This window comes from Elephantulus edwardii, unplaced genomic scaffold (assembly GCF_000299155.1).
Source record: "Elephantulus edwardii isolate Elephantulus edwardi_28Jun2011 unplaced genomic scaffold, EleEdw1.0 scaffold00304, whole genome shotgun sequence".
Taxonomy (NCBI): Eukaryota; Metazoa; Chordata; class Mammalia; order Macroscelidea; family Macroscelididae; genus Elephantulus; species Elephantulus edwardii.
The window spans coordinates 1,216,682-1,238,222 of NW_006400054.1; the positions used below are offsets into that span (position 1 = coordinate 1,216,682).

Below are 21,541 nucleotides of genomic sequence, written 5' to 3' on the forward strand. Positions count from 1 at the left end.
AGGTGGGTGGATGTGCCCTGACCACTCCCAGTAAGGCCCAGGTGGGTGGATGTGCCCTGACCACTCCCAGGAAGGCCCAGGTGGGTGGATGTCCTGACTGCTCTCCCATCCACACCTGTGCTCTCTGGTTCTCGACCTCACCTGCTGCAGAGCCGCAGGGATTGTGATGATCTTCTGGATGGCACTGCCCAGCCGCTCTATGTAGTAATCCCAGTCTAGAATCTGAGCAAGCAGTGCAAGGCCCAGGCAGCGTCAAGGAGCAAAAAGAAAAACAACAGTAGCAATCATCTCTAGATGAAGTTTTAGATCTGAATCTTCTTAAGAATCCTACACTATTACTCAATTTACAGAGGAGGAAACGGAGGCACAGAACTTAAATGTCTTGTCCAAAATCCCATGTGAGTATATGTTAGAGGCAGTGCTGGACCCGAATGGGCTCACCCTGGTCCACCCAGCAGCCGTTACAGGGACACACAGAGTGCTACTACATCCTCAGGCCCTCATCAGACTCACCGTCCGAATATCAAACTCTTGCAAAGAAGAACTCTTGAGCCACTTACGCAGAAAATGTTTCCTTACTGTGGGTTCTGCCTGGAAGATGGCCAGCGGGATGGCCCTGGTGAGGAGATATGTGTGTGAGCCGCCTGGTCATCCTATGTCAGTGCTGACCCACTAAATGCCACCCATTCCACAGGAAGCAAACGAGAAGCCAGTTTGTGATCTACGTGTATTTATCACTACAAACCACACCTCGGAGCTAATACTTAGCATATTTAACAACTAAGCAGCAGCTTGCTCTATCTGCTGTTGACCCCACACTGCTGGCCCCCAGGTTTGGTTTCTTGTAACCCTGCTGCCTGAGGCACTCATTGAAAGTTCAGTTCGGGGGGGATGCCTGTCTCCTACTCCAGAGTCCTGGGTTCAACTCCTGGGCAAGGCACCTGAGGCACAGCCACCACCTGTCTGTCAGGGCAGGCATGTGAGCTGCTACAATGCTGAACAGGTTCTGGACAAAGAGGGACTAGAAAGAAAGGCCTGGTAATCCACCTCTGAGAGAAGCGGGCCCCCGTGAGGGTGAGCTGTAAGTGCCAGGCCACTTACCTCTCCGTGACAGGTGAGCCCTCGGGCTTCCGGGAGATGATATAGCGGCAGCTCAGCCCTGCATCCTTGACCATCTGATCACCCAGGAACTCGGCCAGCCGCTTGGCTGTGCTGATGGAGGTGGACTTCTGTTCCCCGTAGTCCTCCAGCTTCCGAGACATGGAGCGGTTCTCAGAAATGAGCTCAAACAGCTCCGAGTCGGGCATGTTGGCTGCCTAGAGACAGAGCCTGGTCACCAAAGGCAAGTGTCCTCATCTGAAGGGGCCGCTGCTACCAGCACAGAGCAATGTTATAACAAGCAGACTTAAAGCACACGCTGCTAAGCTGTGCACAGAATGTATCCATATCCCAGACTGTGGAGGGAGGTGGTTATCCTGCATAGGATGGGGAGACCAGGTGTGTGCTCCCCTAAAAGGAGACACAGCAGAACAAGGAGCCAGAGCGAGGGTGCTGAGAAAACCAGCAGCTAGTGAGTGAGCCTGAAGTTCGCCTGGAAGGCTCCTTGATTGCCTGCTCCCTCCATGCGGTGGAGGAAGGTGGGCCTCACCTTGCTGTACAGCACATCCAGCCAGTAGTCGGCCACCTTGGCCACGGAGCCGTACACCTCCTCCAGAGTGCTGCCTTTGAGGAAGGCCTCAAACACTGAGGACTGGAAGATCTTAATCAGCTGCAGCTCTCCACGCCGCTTCACTTCGAAGCCCTTGAGCTCCGCCAGGGAGCCATCCTCATTGAACACAGCATACCTACGGGTCAGGCAGGCAGGATAGTGAAAAAAGTTGAGCTTTGCAACACACTTTGTCCCCTCTTCTGTCCCTCCACCTGTAAGGTTTATGCTTCTCAAGCATATCTACGATTCAAGGGCCTCACACCTGGAACACAGCAGATAAGGTTTAGAGGTGGTGCTTCAGTGACCACCACCCTCCAACATGAACCAATGAAGACAAAAAGGAAAACAGAACCACAGCCTGTCAACCACCGGCCCACCTGGACTGTCCAGCCCACCTACATCTGTAGCAGAATCAAGACAGCTGTGAGGCTCCCACCTCTTCTTCAGCTTCTTGCCTTCCTCCTTGGAGGCTGGGAGGATCATAGCCAGGTAGGGTCCATCAACTTCAAAGAAGATGCTGTTCTCAGAGCGGGTGATGTAGGTGAGTGACGACGGCTCAGCGAGCTCTTGGTACTGGTGGTTGGTGAAGCCCTCCTGGAGTAAGCAGGGGGCAGGGCAGGACAGGTCACCCCAGGTCACCCTCCACGCAAGCCACCCACATAACCCTGCAACCAGGTGCAGCGGCAGATCCTAGACAGGATCTCAAGACAGAGAAAGGGCACTACTGGGAAACAGGAAACTCAAATCTGGAAGCTAACTAGAGCACTGATGTTGCTTCTTTGGTCTGACAGCTGCACCACGTGAACACAGAGTAAGTTGACCGAAGGATATAACATAGAAATACTTGTGCTAAGCCTCAAAAACAAAGTTAAAAACTGAGGTGCTCAACTGAAAGAGAAACATGAGCCCTAAGAAAGCCGCTTTTGAACAATGTTAAGACTGTAGGACTCTGGTTCTCTGAGCCAGTGTGGCAGGTATCTGAGGCCAGGAGGGGAGGCACACCAGTTTGAGGCATTTTCAGAGACAATAAAAGCTGTCTTTCCAAGTCCCCTCAACAGTGACCCCGAGGGAGCAGACGCCACCTGATGAGACCCTCTCACCTTGACCAGGATGTTTAGCATGGCCCCGGGGTAGGAGATGGTCACCTTGGGCTTCTTCGCATTGGTTGTCTTGATGACAAAGTTTTCTGGGAAACTATTAGGCAGGACACACCATATTCCGTCTGTGTCCAGCTCTAAGGGCCGCCTGCAGGGACAGATCCCAGCACAGGAAGTAAGTTGTGGCCGCTCTGAGAGCAGACAGCCTTGGGCAACAGACTAGGGCTCCCTGTGACAAGGACAACTAACACCTCCACTGACCAGAGCCCTTTCTCACGGCTGCTCCCCATCCCCATTCCCACAGTGCTCACCCGATCTGCTCAATGAGTTCTCGGGCCTGGGTGATGATGTTGGCCCCCGTGAAGCAGACGATGCCGGCCATCTCCATGGAGTACCAGCGGGCTCTGGGGAGTAGGCAGGAGGGCTCAGGGCAGGCAGCAAGGCCGCCTGGCTCTCTCAGGAACTAATCTGAAGCTGACGAGACGGCTAGCAGAAGCCCGGGTCTGCCCAGGAAACTCCTTGTTCCCTCCCCCGGGGTCCTGAAGGAGGCTGCCCAGCACATATACTCATGACTCTCAGTGAGTGTCCTGTTCCCCCATCACTGTCTTGTCCATCGCAGCCCACCCTAGTGCCGGCTGCCCACATACCCCTTGCGCATGACATAGCCATAGAAGGAGTTGAGGATGCACTTGTGCGCCAGCTGCAGGGAGTCATACAGGATCTCCATGTTCTTGCAGCGCTTCACCTCGGCGGCATCGCCCATCTCCACTGCCGCTGACAGCTTTTTCTTCCACACCTGACGATCACGACACTGTTCTACCTCACAATCAATAGCCTGACTTTCTAACACAGCCAAGCTGCAGATCTACAGAGAGCTTGTGAGGAAGCAAGATACTCAAGACTGCATATGCTTTTCCCTCAAAGTCAGAGGCCAGCAAACATGTCAGTGGCTCAGGTGCACGGCTTTACAGTCCTGTGGCAGCTACGGAACCTCACTGCTGTAGCCACAGACATCCCTGACCCTGGTCAGGTTCCAACAAAACTTCATTTACAAAAACAGATGGACTAGCACTCAACAGTTACTTAAAAAATAATCAGTCAGAAAGGGAGCTCGGGTGGCTTAGTGGCAAGAAGCTGCACTGCAATTGTAGAGGTATGTGGTTTGAATCCACCAGATGCTCTGCTGGAAAGGAGGAACAATCTCCTCCTCTATCAGTCAGATCCGATTTGACGGGACACACACACAAAATAATAAATTTTAAAAAGATAAGGGGAAAAAATCAGGATAGTTGAGAAGTCTCAAGTAAAAAAAAAATCTACAACATATTCCTTTCTGTTCCTAACTCTGCAAAGTTTATAAAGAAAAATAAAAACAATAGTATGATTCCTTTATGGCCCAAGTATGCACCCAGTCAGAGAGCTCAGCCTGGCACGTGTGAGATACAGCTCTCCTCTCCTGGCCTCCCTCAACCCTCCACCGAGTTGGGCCTGGCCACCTGTGCAGCCAGGGACTTCAAAAAGCCCAGAGCAAACTGTTAGCAGAAGACTGGCTGGCAGTGAGGGCCCAGACCAACCCCCCGAGGGAGCCAAGTGTGGTTCCTCATCCCTCCTGGGGTCTTGGGCCTGACCTTATGCAATCCTTTGAACTCATAGCGCCGGTCCCGAAAGGCACGAACTGTGTCCACGTAGAAGGAGTTCTCCCTCTGGCAAATGGTGGTGAGGCGCTCCTCCACGCGGGTGACGTGGAGCTTCTTGTATGCCTTTCGGCAGTAATCTGGGACAACAAGGCCATGGCGAGGTGTAACACAGGCGTACGCGGCCTCTGCCAGGACTCGGCACGGGAGCCCCGAGCCTTTGCTGACTCAGCCATAAGGCACCACAGCCCAGTGCAACAGAGCACCCATGGGTGGGGAGACGGGCAGACGGCTGCGTACAGAGGCCACATGGTGCGTGGAGGGTCCCCTGCCTCACCTGCCAGCCTTCGCTTCTCGTACTTGGCCTGCTCCTCTCGGGACAGCTCATGAAAGGCCCGGGCGGGCCCTTCTGGGAACAGAGGCGGGAACTTTTCCGACTCCAGCTGATGTTGGATGCGGTGGTACTCGCTGCGGCTGGCTGGCACTGCGCAGAGTAGAGGGGTTTGCAATAGAAGCTTACTCCCCTTCCCCTCAGCACTTCCTTCCTGGATGCTTACAGAACTCATCTCTGGCACCCCACATCCACCAGCATCCCTCCTTGATGCTCACAGAATTCATCCCTGCACCCCATACCCCCAGTACTCCTCCTCGGATGCTCTCTCAACTCACCTATGCACCCTACGTCCCAGGACCCCTCCCAGATGCTCAGAGAATCCCCCATGCACCCCTCTTTGGACACTCACTGAACTCGCCCCTCCACTGCCATGTCATCTTGCGCTGGCAGTTTGCTCCAGGCTTATTAAAGTCACAGGCAGCGCAGGTGGCCTCGTCCACCATGGCAGAGGGCTGGCAGGGAGAAAGGGGAGCAATTAGGGTCTTGGATGGAGAGAATCTGGACTCTGTGGGTGCAGCTGGTGCTCACCTGTAGGCGGTTGGTGAGAATGATGTTGGGGTACATGGCCCCCACGTCCAGGTGGTAGATAAGAGGACACTCAATCCGGTTCGGAACGTCCTTCAGGGAGGTGAGTCTGCTCTTGATCTGGTCACACACCTACAAGGGGACATCAGAGAGTGTGGGGATAAAGCCAGGGACACCGGACGCACAGTGCAGAGTGGCAGCCTCCCTCCCATCAGGACTGGAGAAAGTGTGAGGAATCCACTCAGAGAACCTATGTGGCTCACACAGGGACTGTGGGGCGGGGGCAGGAAGGCCATTAGAGCCCACATGGTGGCAGCTCCTAATGGCCACGGCCTGTCCGTAACACCCACCACCAGACACCCAGGCTCACTGTCCACTACTGTAGGTCCACAGCTGCCGTCCTCACGGCCCCCGATTCAGAGCTGCACCTACTGCCTGACCTCCGAGTCTGCTACCCTGAACTTGTGCCCACCATGCCCTGTGTCTGCCACGTGACTGTAACCCAGAATCCGTTCATCTTTCATCTCTCTCATCAATGGTTCTGGCTGCGTCCTTGACAACACCAAGGCCTGCCATCTGGTGTAAGTACCTTTCCATAACGATCCCAGGCCCTGTCTCTCTTAAGACACCATGGAAAGAAGCTAGTTCAAGAAGTCATGGACAGGAATGCACCTCTTCCTCTCACCTTTGCTTTCTCACCTCAGTGCTACATGCAGACCCTGGGTCTTGGTTTTACCTCTTGGAAGTTGGTGACCTGCTCAATGGGAACCTTTTCCTCCTCCTCAATGGCATGGTGCATGGTCTTCTCCACTCGCTGCAGCAGGAAGTCAAAGGCAGCGGGGTTCTACACAAAGACACACACAACACTCAAATCCACCTGTACTCCCAAGAGAAGGGACCCCACCGTCAGCATGCACAGCACATGGGAAGTTCCCGAGAGACCAGCACAGCCTGCCTTGGCGGGGCCAAGACATTTCTGCAATGCATGGTGGACCCTGGACACAGCAGCCCAAGCTGTGCCCAACACGAGCCCCACAGAAAAGGCAGCACAGTATGTAATGACACCAGCTAAGCCTAGAGCTGAGCAGAGGGCCCAGGAAGAAAGGACTTGGTGTTCACTACACCCGTGGCTCCCAGGTTCCAGAACAAGGGGCGGAGGCTCGAGCTCTGAGGATGGTAGCGGGGAGTGGAAAAGGGTGTGCTGACACCTGACACAGCTCGGGTCTGAGGTCTGGGGCAGACGCACCATCCTGAATCGGCAAGGGATGTCACTGCGGAACACTCCTGACTCCAGGGCCTCCACGTGGCCGCCTACATAGGTCTCAGAATCCAGCACGTGGCCGTCGTCAGTCAACTTATTGAACTCTTGTTCTTGCTTGTTGGGGAAGATGATGTTGGCATGGAAAGCCTGGACCATCAGCAAGGCCTCACACAGAGTCCCGGAACCTTTGCGCAGCACCTTTGTGGAAGAAGCATGAGGAAGCTGGAGCCAAAACCATCTGAGATCTTGGACCTAAACCCAAGGCTCCAATCTGCAGAGAAGGTTCTAGAAGAACCAGAAACGCAGCAAACCTGACTGACGTGACGGACAAGGCAGGCTACTGACAGACTGCTCTAACACGGCTCAGCCATGAAGAGAAATGAAATCCTGATGCTCACGCCCACGTGGATGAACCACACAAACACCACGCTGGGTGAAATCAGTCAGAGTGACAAATGCAGTACGACCTCACTTGTATGGAACAAGGGCATTTATAGAAATCAGATTATTAGTGACTGAGGAGAGAGGAGGAAAAGAATTCGCTTAAGGGCACTGAGGCCACATTAAGGGTGGTGGAACGATATGGAAAGGGATATGGTTGCACTACTTTAAGAATCTAATCAGGCGAGCTCTAGTGGTCTAGTGGCAGGAAACTGCACTGCAATCCCAGAGGTGCGCGGTTCAAATCCACCAGATGCTCTGCTGAAGAAGGAGGAACAATCGCCTCCTATACCAGTCAGATCCAATTTGACGGTAATTAAAAATTAAAAAAAAAAAAGAATCTAATCAATGGCACTGCACTGTGCATGTAGGAACTGTTGAACTGGCATCTGTTTTGCCTTTCATCACTATGCATAACCACTTGTGACTTTAGGTTCTGGTGGCTTCAGAAGGTTCAAGGTGTGTAGGAAAGTGGGCCGTGACGACACTGACCTCATCGGGTTCCATGGGAATAATGGTGCACAGTGCGAAGATAAAAGGGTGGACATACTTCATGTACATGTAGTACGTGGCCACTGCATCCGACACCGAGTACGTGGCCAGGGTCTGGAGAGAGAGCAAGAGAAATGACAGCTTGTCAAGCAGCCGTCATTAGAGCTCGGGCGCCACAACAGTCCTGCAAGCTGGAGTTGGGCGAGGTAGAGTGCACTGCACAGCTGGCCGAGCTCCCAGGGCACAGGACAGGAGGAACGGAAGGCGGCAGAGGTGGACGGCCAGGGGCGGGCACCCACAGCTCAGGAAGGCTCACGTGCCTGAGGCTGCTCGGTGGCCATCCGGCACATGTCTTCGGGGTCCAGCTCCACCGGGTCGTAACCCAGCTTGGCTTTGGCAGCGGCCTTCAGGTTGTGGCTGCCCACGGGAAGGTAACTGTCTCTCTTCACCCACCTGAGGATGAAACGAGAACAGAAGCCGTGATCTCTCTGACTCCGGCCCAGGCAGAGCAGGACACAACACTGAGACTCCTAATAGGCCCTTCATAAGCCCCAAGTGAATAGGTGACAAGAAAATGCAAGCTCCTTCCCACTGTCCCTCTGCCTCTCACCAGCCCTGGTTTATAAGAAAAACTTAACAACTGAGCCAGGCAGCCCTGGTCTCCCTGCCTCACCCCCTTACCCTGCGTTGTGACTGACTTCCCAACCAGTCGACCTGGTCTGCTCTCCCTTCACGCCACGGCTCACCTGGAAGCTCTGCAGGGTCCCTTCACGATAAATTCCTCTCCTTCAGCATGAGACCCCCCCCCCCAGCCCACCCCTTTTGTACTAAACGCCCTCCATCACCCTTCACTCCCTACTGTCCATCCACATCCTCCCCAGTGGCCCTCAGCGTCTCCCCACCAGCCTGAGGGCCACTCAAGCTTCCTGACTAAATGAGTGTGTGATAGTCATTTCTACAGGACATCACTAGCGATGTTAGCAGAACTGACCCTCCGGTAACTACAAGCAACTTCTCTAGGCTTTGTTCCTCTCTCATCCTCAGAGGTTTGGATGTGACCCTGTGGCCACCCTGCCTTATTCCAGCCACTGAACTTCTCCTGTGAAACGTCCTGGTGGGGCTCTGTATGATGGCCACACCCCCTCCTCAAGTATATCAGACACTCTGCCTGGATGGACTCTGTGATGACCCTACCACGGTGTAATGGGAAAGTCCACCTGGATGGACCTGGCACAGCCCCTCTCTCACCAGCACACACCTGAGACAGTCCATGTGGATGCACTGGGGGGCCTTGTATTCTCCCTGGCTGTCTTTCTGGAATCCGATCTCCTGGTACATGCTCAGTCCATGAATGGCCGCTCGGGCCTCCACAAATGGCCTACGGCCAAAGCAATGGAAAGGAATTATTATAAACAGAACAAGTCCTGTCCTGCTCCTCCTCCCAGATGCCTACCACACAATGACTTCTCCAACCTCAGACTCACCAGTCAAAGAAGTCTCCGTTGTAAGTCACCATGATGGTGGGCTTAGTTTCCTGCACGTGCTCGAACCACCTCTGGATGAGATGAACCTGCATGCACACAGGACAACTGTCAGGAGCCCCTTTTCTACAGGATGTTTCAGACTCCACACGCGGTTTGGAGAAAGGCACTTGTGCCAGCACTTTGCACCCACCCAAATCCATCTCCACGGTAACAGTGTACCTAAACTTGGGCTGTGTGCGAATGTGCAAAGGAGACCACAACAGCTCCTCTGTCCACTCCAGCCCACATGTGGTCAGTTTCCCACATGGCACCGTTACCTCATCAGGTTCATTGAAGACGCAAAACGGCCCTTCATATTCGGGCTTGGGAGTGAACTCAAAGTCCTCGATGTCCTCTGAAACAATCTCTCTATTGGTGATCAGGTAGCCCTGGTGGGGTTTAAGGTCAGGAGAGTTCACAATGGTAACATAACACATGACCTTCAAGACTCCACCCTGAAAAACCCTCTGTAGCAACTTGAAAGCATGAGTTCCTAAAGCAGCAATGTGCTCCCTAGCCCCCAGGAATCTCAGCTGCAGGAGGGACTGAATGTTTAGATGGCTTGGAATTCATGGTCGAGACCCTGCCCATCCATTAATTTGTCCAGGAGCATTTACCATGCAGCAGACGCTACTCCAGTTAAGATGCTCACCTGCCCATCAATCATGTAAGAAATCATCATAATCTGATCAGTCTCAGCATCGGGAAACTTAAGAGGTAATTTGGTTGTTTCAATGTCAAATGCCAAAACTACAGGGTCCTAAAAACACAGAAAATACAATTAAGTCCCCAGCATAGCGCTCTGCCCTCTTAATACCCACGAAGGGAAGGTAATTTCAACATATCCGGCACTGGCCTGCTCATGACCGGTTTTTAAAAGCAAGAATCCAGCTACCACTGGGACAGGCTGTGGAAGGACTAGGACAGGTGTCTGGGGACTGACTGACCTGCATCAACAGTATTGTGAGAAACAACAACATGGAAACTTAAAACTTGTAAAGAGACAAAAACTAGAGCAGCTGGTGAGAGTCAAAGCCTGGGATCACAGAAACTCTGGTTTCAAAGCTCTTTAGAATGCACTGCCTCACTTTGATCTTTCACAACGACTGGTATTTGTAGTCCAGAAATAGACAACCTTTTTGCAGAAATGACAAAATCCAGTACAGTGACTTTTCCCAAGATCACATGGCTGTTCCTAAAGCAAGATCTTTTCCACCATATCACTTTGCTATCAACTACCAAATGGTGGTGGTGGTGGGGGGGGTCCAAGCTTTTCCTCAAATGTTGAAACTCAGCCTAGTGCAGTGACAATCACAGGTACAAAATGAAACAAGATTCTAAGACTAGAAGCTGGTAGAAAAATTAAACCTCTTTTGTGGTTTTTTTTTCCTTCCCTCGGTAGTTCTTTTATTAAGCATTTGAGGAAAAGGAACTCATCTTTGAATCAAATTTACTGGTTTTGATTACTCCAGACCTGCGGTGTAAGATCTTAGGGGAGTGCATGGAAACTGAAGGATAGAGATGAAGGCAGTACTTACAGGTCGCTCCACAAGGTCATCTCGGCGAGTGATTTCCACAGGAAAGGCAATGCCATGGTATCTGATGTTGTACCAGTGAGCCTGCAGGGCACACAGGGTTTGTTATTAAGGAACTTCTTACGACCAACGAAGGAAATGTGACTATGGACTTGTCTTGAAGTATACGCTCCTGGCTTTTTAGGGACTTCATGTAAGAAAAGCCGTGGATTCCACTTGGCCTACTCACCACATGGATCTTCAGGTCAATGGAGAGGCGGATGTGGTACGGGACATCATACTCGCGCATGTCCACAATGTTGTCCATCTGGTCAGCTATCTTTTTGGAAGTTTCTTCTTCATCAGTAATTACTCCACCCCCTTGTAGAACACTGCAGAAATAAGAGTGAGCAGTCCTGGAGAGGGTTAAACCAGGCAGCTCCCTGGAGGCAAGGATTCTGAGGCTTCATCTGACATACTCTGGACATGTTGTAAGGAGGGACAGGTCCTTGGAAAGGGACATCATGCTTGGGAGGGTGGAGGGACAGTGCAGGAGGGGAAGGCCCTCTATGAGGTGGATTGATTCAGTGACTGGGGTATTTGGGATGGGTGTGTCAGAGGCAGTGAGATTGGCACAGGATAGAGCAGGGTTTAGGGCTGTTGCACATATGGTGCTATGAGTCGCAAGTGACTCGACGGTACTTAACAACAACAACAGTTAATAGTTAATGAAACCACAGTGACAGACTGGAGTACAGGAATGAATACGAAAGGCATATCTATCTAGACACCCAGGATTGTCAGGACAGCCCGTGATGGCCACTAGGCCAACGGCAGGTACATCAGTGTACACTTAAGATGCTTGGTTTTTAATAAAATGAGGAAGAAAGCAACTTCATGCTCAGTGTTGGCCACCAGCGTGGCTTAGAGCATTCCTCCCACTCCAGTGGTATCCACCGTCTGACATCCTCTGCTACATGAGAGGCAGGACCATGTAGAGAGGACAGCAACTCTGGGATCAGAGAGTTGAGAGGAGGCCCAGCCCTGCCCTATCTGCAGAAGTGATCTAACTTCACCAAGCTGTTTTCCTTATCAAGAAAAGGAGGAGGATAACAGACCTCTCCCATGACAGTTGCTGTGAGGGCTAAATGATGTAACAGTTCCATAGTTCTGAGCATAGTGCCCAAGGTAGAGTAAGTAACTGAAAAATGATCATCACTCTACAGCAGTTAGTCTCTTTGGAGACAAGCTGTCATTAGAATATTCAATCTAATACTGGTCCATTACACATTCAAATACTGAATGAGCAATTAAAGGAATAAAAAAGACAATGGCATATAAAAGAAAGTTCAGGTCACTGGATACTTAGTCTCTAATTAGTCTTTCCACAATATTCTGAAAATTTACTTTTACTGAGCACCACTCAGAGAGATAGGGAATTCTAGAAATTTACAGGGTTCCAAAATACTTTTGCCTAAGGATATTAGCTCTTCTGAGATTATTACAATATCTAATTACTCAAGATTTTATCTTCTTCAATTTTTATCCTGCTTCCTATTTTATTAAGGGAGTTCTGGTGGAATAGTTGTTGTTGTTGTTATGGCCATCGAGTCGCTTGCGACTCATAGTGACTCTATGTACAAGAGCTCTATACGTTCTTCTATCCTGTGCCAACCTAGCCATCTCAAATGCACTTATTCCCACCTTTCCAGTCACAGAATCGATCCATCTCATCAAAGGTCTTCCTCTCCTTCGCCGCCCCTCCACTCTGCCAAACATGATGTCCCTCTCCAAGGACCAGTCCCTCCTTGCAACATGCCCAAAATATGTCAGACAAAGCTTCAGAATCCTGGACTCCAGGGAACATTCTGGCTTCACCCTCTCCAGGACAAACCTGTTTGTTCTCCTAGCAGTCCATGGTATATTCAACACTCTTCTCCAGCACCATAGCTCAAAGGCATCAATTCTCTATCAACCCTATTCACTGTCCAACTCTCTGATGCATAGCACATAATTGTGAAGGCTATAGCCTGGATCAGGTGCACCTTAGTCTCCAGTCTGACATCGTTGCTCTTCAGTACTCTTGAGAGGTCCCTCACAGCCAACTTTCCCAATGCAATTCGTCTCTTGATTTCCTGGCTGCTGTTACCAAGAGTGTTGACTGTGGAGCCAAGTAAATTAAAACTGTTAACTGTCTCAATCTCTTCACCACCATACTGATGCTGCCAATTGGCCCAGTGGTTAGAATCTTTGTTTTTCTTGATGTTGAGCTTCAGTCCATAGAGGAGGCTGTAGTCCTTGATCTTCTGCAGCAAGCGCTTCAGGTCCTCTTCAGTTTCAGCAAGCAGGGTTGTGTCATCTGCATAACGCAGGTTGTTGATGATTCTTCCACCAATCCTGATGCCACATTCCTCTTCGTATAGCCCAGCGTCTCGGATGGTCTTTTCTGCATACAGATTGAAAAGGTATGGAGACAGAATACATCCCTGATGGACCCCCTTCTTGATTTTGAACCATGTAGTGTCTCCTTGCTCTGTTCTGACAACTGCCTCTTGGTCCAAGTATAAGTTTCGCATTAGCATAATCAAATGTTCTGGGATTCCCATTCTTCTCAGAGTCAGCCACAGCTTACTATGATCCACACAGTCAAAAGACTTTGCATAGTCAATGAAGCACAGATAGACATTCTTCTGGTATTCTTTGCTTTCTGCTAAGATCCATCTAACATTAGCTATAATATCCCTAGTACCATGACCTCTTCTATATCCCGCCTGCACATCTGGCAGTTCTCTGTTGACATATTGTTTCAAGTGTTTTTGGATAATTTTCAGCAGAATCTTGCTTGTATGTGGTATCAATGATATTGTTTGATAATTTCCACACTCTGTTGGGTCATCTTTCTTCGGAATGGGAACAAATATCGAAGGCAGATGGTTACAATCTACCAGTCACCCCGCAAGAGAAAGCTAGGCACCCTCCTCCAGTGCAATTTATAGTCTCTGAAAATCTGGGTCAGCTATGAGTTGGCTCCAACTCGAAGGCACATACCAACAACAACATTATTAATGTTTAGATGTTTGATGAACAGTATTCGGTGTTTTATAAATTCCTCTTTCCACCACCCATTGGAGCTCTGGTGGCCTAGTGGCAAGAAGCTGAGTTGCAATCCCAAAGACACACAGTCTGAGTCCACCAGCTGCTCTGTCGGAGAAGGATGGGCAATCTGCTCCCATGCAATTAAGTGCCTCTGAAAACCCTATGGAGGGTCAGCTATGGGTTGGTTCCAACTTGATGGTACACAACAACAACAACAACAACAACATATGCTACCCAAGATCCTCTGGAGAACACGTGCTATATTAGTGAGAGGCATTTATTAAATATTTGTAGATAATCTAACATTATCCCATGAACTGTGAAAACAGACCATGTTAAAGTGGTGAAATTGTTAGAGTGTGTGTGTGTGTCTTTCTTCCACATTTTTTCACTGTTACTATTATTAGAGCTAGAAATTAAGCCCCTAAGTGAGAAAAGAAAAACAGATAAAACACACAAATGAGAGGAAGACCTGGAAGACACTTTTTAAGGTAATTTTACTCCTTATAACTTCCATTCACTATACACCTTAGGAAAACACAGGTAAACGACCATTCTGCATAAACAGCTGTTCTGCCTAAGAAAATGGCACGTACCTGGACAGCATAGATGTGTAGGTGTCGCTGGCATGGTCCTGCTCTCGGTTCTTCCTCACCGCTGGGGAAATCTCCTTTCTCACTTTGACAAGGTCCTCCACCGTGTTAAAGGACAGTTTAATGTAATTTCGCTTCAAACCCACTAAGTGATTTGGCTGTAAAGTGAAGAGACCATGTTCATGAATTCAAGAGGAAAGGGGCTTTATTGGTGAGAAAACAAGGGGATAGAGACTCTAAGGTGAACCTAACATGTATTACAGATCTGGCAACTCTGCAGTGATTTTTCCAACAGTGTACATGGTACCAACTAATGCCTAAAGAATTCTGTGAAGAAGTTTTAGGGACAGTCCCCAAAGCTCTGTCATCACACACCCATCCCAACACTGACTTCTCCCTGTTCATCTCTAGACAATTTGTCTTTCTAGCTCCTTTCCGGCTCATTTGTCACAGAAAGTACCAGCACTGGCTTCACAAGTCATACCTACCAAGTCCAAGTCTTCTTTGGGGACAGTTTCCACTTTAGCAATTTTACCCTGAAACTTCTTGGAAAGAAAAGATGAAACTTCTCGTTCACAACCCTAAATCAGGATCAGAAGACATTTTCTTAGCAAGATTTATTTAGTGCTATGCTTGTTTATCTAAATATTCTTTCTGAACTCCAAAGTCCACCAAAGAACAAGGCACAGGTCTTATGACCTGACTCAATGAAACAAAACCTTACCTTTCTCGTTGCAATGTAGAAATATGGCTTATAGGGTAACGCCACCTGCAAGAGTCATCATACCCCCGGGGTGATGAGAAACAAAAATGTAAGAAAAAGTAAGTAGGCTGTTTATAAGTTATGAACATCCTAGAGCCAGTGTGTTCTTCAGATGTCATGGAAAAAAATCTAGTAGCACAGGAAAACAGGATCAGCTCATGTGTCAGGAGCAACAACCTAAGACACAACAGCATGTACTGTTTAGAGTCACCATGGATTAACTCTCCCAGGAGCTCCTATCATGGCAAAGAGCTCTCACAGGCCACAAAGAGACACACACAAACGCTGCAGGTCAACAACCACAGAGCTAAGGGAATTCCTGCCCTTTTGGACTGGTCACTCATCAGTGCTTTAGTTTTTTGGGGGACTCACAGGCTTACCTTAAATCTGCTCCCATCATCTTGAATAAAGTAGTAATCTACTGCACTGACTAAGCGCTTATCTTCATCTAAAACTTCAGTCTGAAAGAAGACATCAAAGTCAACAGGGGATGAGGGAAGCTGAATATCAAATTTAATAATAGTGGACCAAATGCTGTTATCGGGAAATGAGGGAAGCTTAATACATGCTGAAGGTCACCTTGTGACACTGGGGCATTCCCTAGGAGTCAACATTGTTCTTAGTTTGTGTCAAATGAATCCCTCCCTCTTGATATTAGCATAAAGAGGAACTTGGCCTTATCTGTAAAAGACTTCACCATTATCCTTTGTTTTGTACTTCCTTGTAATTTTACTTTTTTTATCTTCCTTATGATTCTAAATAAATACTCAGAGAAGCATGGCTTCGGGCCTTCAGTCATGGGAACTGCTGGCCCCCTGTTTTTCACACTCTCTGTTCCATATCATTCCTGGTAGTCTGTCTCATTATTAATAATTATAAAATTATTCCATTCTTTGGGACCCTCCGTCTGCAACAAGGGGACCTGATTATCCTTCTAATACCACCCCTGCATCAATGCCAGCAGCCTCAATCTCAAGAAAAGTCCTCAAATGGGTGTTTGTCTACTAATCCTTGAGAGCTGCATTCTGATGGCAGTCATCAGGGACCCTCACCTCACTCCCCCCCAAACAGTGGGCCTCTTTATGGCCCTCAGGGATGTTTTATCAACAGGTCTCCACAAGAAGGGGTGCCACTGTCTGCGTGCAAGAGTGAATGAGGGCAAAACACGAGTCTTACAGGATGCATGTTGATAAGCCAGCCTGTCTTCTCTCCAGGTTCCTTCAGCCTCTCAAACCCAAAGCGCAGGTCCATCTTATCTGTCCACTGACTCCGCTCCAGGCGCTTGATTGCTGAGGTTGAAGAAGGGCCATCATCCCTGAGGAAAAAGGAGCATGGCAAACTCTAGTCTTCATTTTTCACAATCCCATCATTCATATTTACTCACACAATCCTTAATCCACGCAGCTCCACGGGGTACGCATTCTTGCCTGGGGGAGGCAAAAATCACATTTGGCTAAATAGTTTATTAATAATAAGACTGAAGGGAAGATATCGTTGGGGCGCATTAATAAGAGATAGAAACAATTTTGTAAACTGAACACTAACACAAACTTCATTTATCAATTACGCAGGGGCTAATTGGTATTACAGAAACACAAATAAAGCAAAATAGCCTATATCTTAAAATATTTTTAATATGTATTTCTGGCACACAAGTGTTCTGGGTATGGATAAAAATGAGGATACAATACTGTTCCATGATGCTATGGAAGAATATAGCTTAACAAACAACAAAACTCATTCACTGCTGCTCTCTCATACCAATCCATCTGCATCCTCAAAAGTGTCAAGCCTCTTCTGGTTAAAAAATTGTAACAACTTTTCATAAAGACTTTTATCATAAATCTTAAATAAAGTATCTCATGAAAACTCTTTAACACCAGAACTATTCAAACAAAACCTATTCTGATTCCAAGCCTTAGATGCTCCTCAAATTAAAAGTTTTAACTCCCAAAAAGCATGATTCCATATGGATGACTAGAATGATGACAGCATTTCATTCTGTGTATTAGGATCCTAACTTATAAAAAGACTAGTAGTGTCTTTTAAACCAGTCCTGAGAGTCATCAGTCTGTATATTTTTGGCCAGAAGTTCCATTTTTCAAAAATATACATGTAAAACACAACTCTTGTTCCCCCCCCCTTTTTTTTTCTCTTTCTATTTTACTAAATTAATTACTTTACAAAGCAGTAAGCATCTCCGGGCCAATTGGCAGCACCAGGATAAATGGAGATTAATGTTGTTAATAATTACAGCTTGCTTGGCTCCAAAATCAACACTCTTGGCACCTGCAGTTAGGAAATCAAAAGACGAATTGCACTGGGAAAATGTGCTGTCAGAGATCTCTCCAGAATACTAAAAAGCAATGTCAGTCTAGAGACTAAGGTGCTCCTAACCCAGGCCATTGTCTTTGCAATTATTTGCTATGTATCAGAGAACTGGACAGTGACTAGGGATGACAGAAGAATTGATGCCTGTGATTTGTGGCGCTGGAAAAGAGTCTTGAACACACCATGGATCTCCAAGAAAACAAATAGGTCTGTCTTGGAGAAGGTGAAACAAAGTTTTTCCTTGGAGGTTAAGATCTTGAAGCTCTGTCTCACATACTTTAGGCATGTGGCCAGGAATAATCAGTTCTTGGAGAATGAAATCATGTTTAGGAGGGAGTAGGGACAACAGAGGCGAGGAAGAACCCAGATGAGGATTAACTGATACAGTAACTGGGGCAACATGGGTGGGTATGTCAGTGAGACAGGCCCAAGACAGGGCAGGCTTCAGAGGTGTTGTACATATGGAGGTGTTATACACTGTGAGTCTCAGGCGACTGGATAGCACATTACAACAACAACAAGCAGAGACAATTGCACCTCTTATTGCTAACAAGGTGTTGTGCAATATTAAGCAGAAATAAGTATATACTTGTTACAAAACAATCAGGTTCCAACCATTCTGCTTCTTAGACTCCTCCACACAGGTATATACACAAATACACTAATTTTTTTTCCTATAGACTCCTCTCCTAGTACTTGATCTCTAAAAGATATTCATATGCATCTTCTGGGAAGCAGGAGTGGCATCCATTTCCAAACAACATGCCTCCAGAAACTCTATGAACTTTGATAAATGTCAATAATTGTAGAGGGAACTCAGGTCTTTTGTTCATAGGGTCACTATGAATCCTGCTAGACTCGAAGGCAATCAACAACAACTTCTAAAGAACAGGAAATACAAGTTGTTACCAAAGCAAAAGGGAAGAAAATGAAGAGTGGAACAAAAGATTCCAAAGAAAAGGTAGCTCAAAAGAATAAAGATGAAATGTGCAGGAGCTCTGGTGGCCTGGTGGCAAGGAGCTGCAATTGCAATCCCAGAGGTGCACGGTTCGAATCCACCAGATGCTCTGCTGAGGAAGGAGGGACAATCTCCTCCTGTACCACTCAGATCCGATTTGACGGTACCCTCACACAAAAATAAAAAATAGGGGAGCTCTGGTGGCCTAGTGGCAAGAAGCTGCAACTACAATCCCAGAGGTGCACGGTTCGAATCCACCAGATGCTCTGCTGGGGAAGGAGGGGCAATCTCCTCCTGTACCAGTCAGATCTGATTTGACAGTACACGCACACAAAAATAATAAAATTAAATTTAAAAAAAAATTAAAAAACATAAAAATAAATAAATAAAATAAAAAATCTTTAAAAAAAATAGGAAATGTGCAAAGACCTGGAGTTAGAAGACCAAAGGGAAGAACATGCTGGGCATTTCTCAAACTGAAACAACAACCAAAGGTAAAAATTCAAGCCTTGAGTTGCAATACTGAAAGTTCTACAGCCAAAGATTATTGGCACAGGAATCATCAGAAAAAGCTGGAAGGGAGAGAGAGTCACTGCACCAAAAAGAATTGGTCAACGATGAACCATTTAAGGAAGTAGCATATGATCAAGAACTAGTAGCAATGAAGGAAGAAGTGCACACGTCACTGGAGGTACTGGCAAAAAATAAGGTTCCAGGAATTAATGGAATACCAACTTTGGTGTTTAAAGAAACAGATGCAGGGAGCTCTGGTGACCTAATGGCAAAGAAGCTGCACTGCAATCCCAAAGGGCATGGTTCAAATCCACCAGACGCTCAGCTGGAGAAGGAGGGACAATCTCCTTCTGTGCCAGTCATAGCTCATTCGATGGTATGTGAAAATAAAAGATAATTTTTTTTTTTAAAAAAGAAACAGAAGCCTCTGGATTTGCTCATTCATTTAGGCCAAAAAATTTGTAAGATAATCTGTCCAAAGGACTAGAAAAGGTCCATATATGGTTCCCCATTCCAAAAACAGGTGATCCAGCATAAAGTAGGTGATCCAGCATATAATGTGGAAGCAGAAGACAAACTCCAAACAAAACCAGTTATCACATTCAAGAAAAATCTTGCTGAATATTATCAAAAAACAACTAGTGCAGTTCATCAACATGGAAATGTCAGAAACTCAAGCTGGATTCAGAAAAGGCCGTGCCAGATGAGCCTTGGCTAAAATCAAAGAATACAGAAAGATGTTTAGCATTGAAAAACAAGGAACTAATGAAATATTATTCAAAATGGGTGACCCTGGAGGACATTATGCTGAGTGAAATATTTCAGTCACAGAAGGACAAATACTGTATGGTGCCACTGTTGTAAAACAGGACTGACAGTGGGGTTGGGGGGAGACTGAGAAAGATGGGGTAAATTATGTATACTTCATTGAAACAGATGAGAGAACTGTTTAAGAGGGATATATGATTAGGTATTATAGTCATGACAGGAGTCCAGAACAAAGGCTGCACAGTGGAGTGGACTTGGGGGGAGGAACTGTATAACAATAAGAGTTTTTCTTTTACTTTTCAAAGTGAAGAGCAAACTGGAGGGGAGGTTGGGCGGGGAGAAAAGTGCAACAATGAATGAATGGAAATCCAAAGTGTAAACTTTCATTAAAATTAATAAAAATGTAAAAAAAAAAAGAAAGAAAGATGTTTACTGGTGTTTTATTGACAATGAAAATGCACTCCACTGCGTGGGTGAAAGATTACGGATACGACTTAGAAGAATCCAGCAGCCATTCTGCAGGAAAGAGGTGGGCGTCTGCTTCTGTAAAACTCAAGCCTTAGATAGAAACCCTATGGGCAGGTCGGCCTGCGCCTATATAGTTCCACCACTGCAGGCGGGATTGGTTTTCAAGGAACGTAGATGTGCTTCTCAAAGTGGTGCGTGCTCTGTATTCCACAAAAACAAAGTAAGAAAAACACCAGAGGTAATGTCTTTGTAAAACCAGTGATGTAGAAAAAGGGAGAATTTCAACTGAGTAACCCAGTCTGTCCTAACGATGTCACCCCGAACAGAAAGCATCAAGAACAGCAATTATTGTCCATCCACCAGCAGCTGTTCCTCGGCTTGTGGATGACAAAGGGCAGAGGAGAGAAAAAAAAAGGCAAAAAGCCCTCTTTTAAATCTTAGTCGGAGACTGGGGAATGTTCTAAACGAGCTACCAAAACGACCCAGGGGAAAGGTCATTTCTACGGCTCTTCTTCATTAACAACTGTCAACAACAATCAAAGGCTAAGAAGGAAATGTTTATTCTTGACTTTTCTCCAAGTGTCCACATGCGTCCAAGAAACCGGACAATCAAACGATTAACGTGTGGACATGGGGCCCAATCTTCCAATGTCAAGCGATTTTCCAGCCCGAGAAAGGATTGTCTTTATTGCAAGCCTAGAGACCGCCTGGTCACCACCCACACCCTGGTCACCACCCACACCCAGCTGTCGCTGGCCCCGTCTCCTTTCTGCAGCCTTCCACACTGGCTGTGCGGTTTCCTGGCCTGCAGCACAAACACGACCCCTTTGCATCTGTTTGGGTGTCTCTCCACCAACCCCACGGTGCCCAGCTCCGGAGAGCTTGACATCAGAAAGTCCCCAAACACCGTGCGGTCCTGCGGACGCCCGCGGCCACGCTCTCACCGGCTGGCCTCATCGTCCGCGCCCGATTCCGGACGCAGCCGCCCACTGTTCTGCAGGACCATTGCTCCGCTCCCGGGCGCGATCTGAGGAGCCTGATGTCAGAAATTTGGCGCGCTCCGGTCAACTCTCGCGAGAGACCGGAAGCACAGGGGCAGAAACTGTCCAATCCAGAGGGGCGGTGCGCCCCTCCCCGCGGAGAGCCAATGAAACACAAGGCTCGAGGGGCGGTGCTCTCCCCGTCAGGGAGTGAACTGTGCGCAGGCGCATCGCTCTCGGAGAGCCAATCACCGTCAAGGCCCGAGGGGTGGTGCCCTCCAAAGCCCCGGGGTGGGCTGTACGCAGGCTGTGCCCCGCCCCCCGAAGTGCCAATCGCTGTCAGCGCCTGAGGGGAGGTGGCCCGTTAGGGACTGAGGGTAAAGAGTGTGCACCCTGGGTTCGGCCGGGGCCCGCAAGGAGACGCTGCGGTCAGTTGTCAGGCGGGAAATGTCAGGTTGTCCCCGCCCCGCGCCCTGCGCCCC

At 48.2% G+C, this 21,541-nt stretch overlaps 1 protein-coding gene across 1 annotated transcript in view; it reads right to left on the bottom strand.

Annotated features, from left to right (window-relative positions):
- POLE (polymerase (DNA directed), epsilon, catalytic subunit) overlaps positions 1-21,085 on the bottom strand; it is a 36,131-nt gene extending 15,046 nt beyond the window's left edge. Inside the window, exons 1-28 of the mRNA XM_006901006.1 lie at positions 21,024-21,085; positions 16,218-16,356; positions 15,422-15,502; positions 15,003-15,047; positions 14,767-14,859; positions 14,282-14,436; positions 10,840-10,981; positions 10,614-10,694; positions 9,728-9,835; positions 9,354-9,464; positions 9,037-9,122; positions 8,811-8,930; positions 7,873-8,005; positions 7,553-7,666; positions 6,605-6,817; positions 6,095-6,202; positions 5,362-5,490; positions 5,183-5,285; positions 4,777-4,923; positions 4,434-4,579; positions 3,453-3,601; positions 3,117-3,209; positions 2,809-2,953; positions 2,145-2,302; positions 1,649-1,844; positions 1,102-1,316; positions 514-616; positions 142-222 (exon numbers count right to left, since the gene is read on the bottom strand). Coding sequence (XP_006901068.1) covers positions 142-222; positions 514-616; positions 1,102-1,316; positions 1,649-1,844; positions 2,145-2,302; positions 2,809-2,953; positions 3,117-3,209; positions 3,453-3,601; positions 4,434-4,579; positions 4,777-4,923; positions 5,183-5,285; positions 5,362-5,490; positions 6,095-6,202; positions 6,605-6,817; positions 7,553-7,666; positions 7,873-8,005; positions 8,811-8,930; positions 9,037-9,122; positions 9,354-9,464; positions 9,728-9,835; positions 10,614-10,694; positions 10,840-10,981; positions 14,282-14,436; positions 14,767-14,859; positions 15,003-15,047; positions 15,422-15,502; positions 16,218-16,356; positions 21,024-21,085 — 3,456 coding nt within the window. The remainder of the gene's footprint in view (positions 1-141; positions 223-513; positions 617-1,101; positions 1,317-1,648; positions 1,845-2,144; positions 2,303-2,808; positions 2,954-3,116; positions 3,210-3,452; positions 3,602-4,433; positions 4,580-4,776; positions 4,924-5,182; positions 5,286-5,361; positions 5,491-6,094; positions 6,203-6,604; positions 6,818-7,552; positions 7,667-7,872; positions 8,006-8,810; positions 8,931-9,036; positions 9,123-9,353; positions 9,465-9,727; positions 9,836-10,613; positions 10,695-10,839; positions 10,982-14,281; positions 14,437-14,766; positions 14,860-15,002; positions 15,048-15,421; positions 15,503-16,217; positions 16,357-21,023) is intronic.
- Between the last annotated feature and the right edge of the window lie 456 nt (positions 21,086-21,541).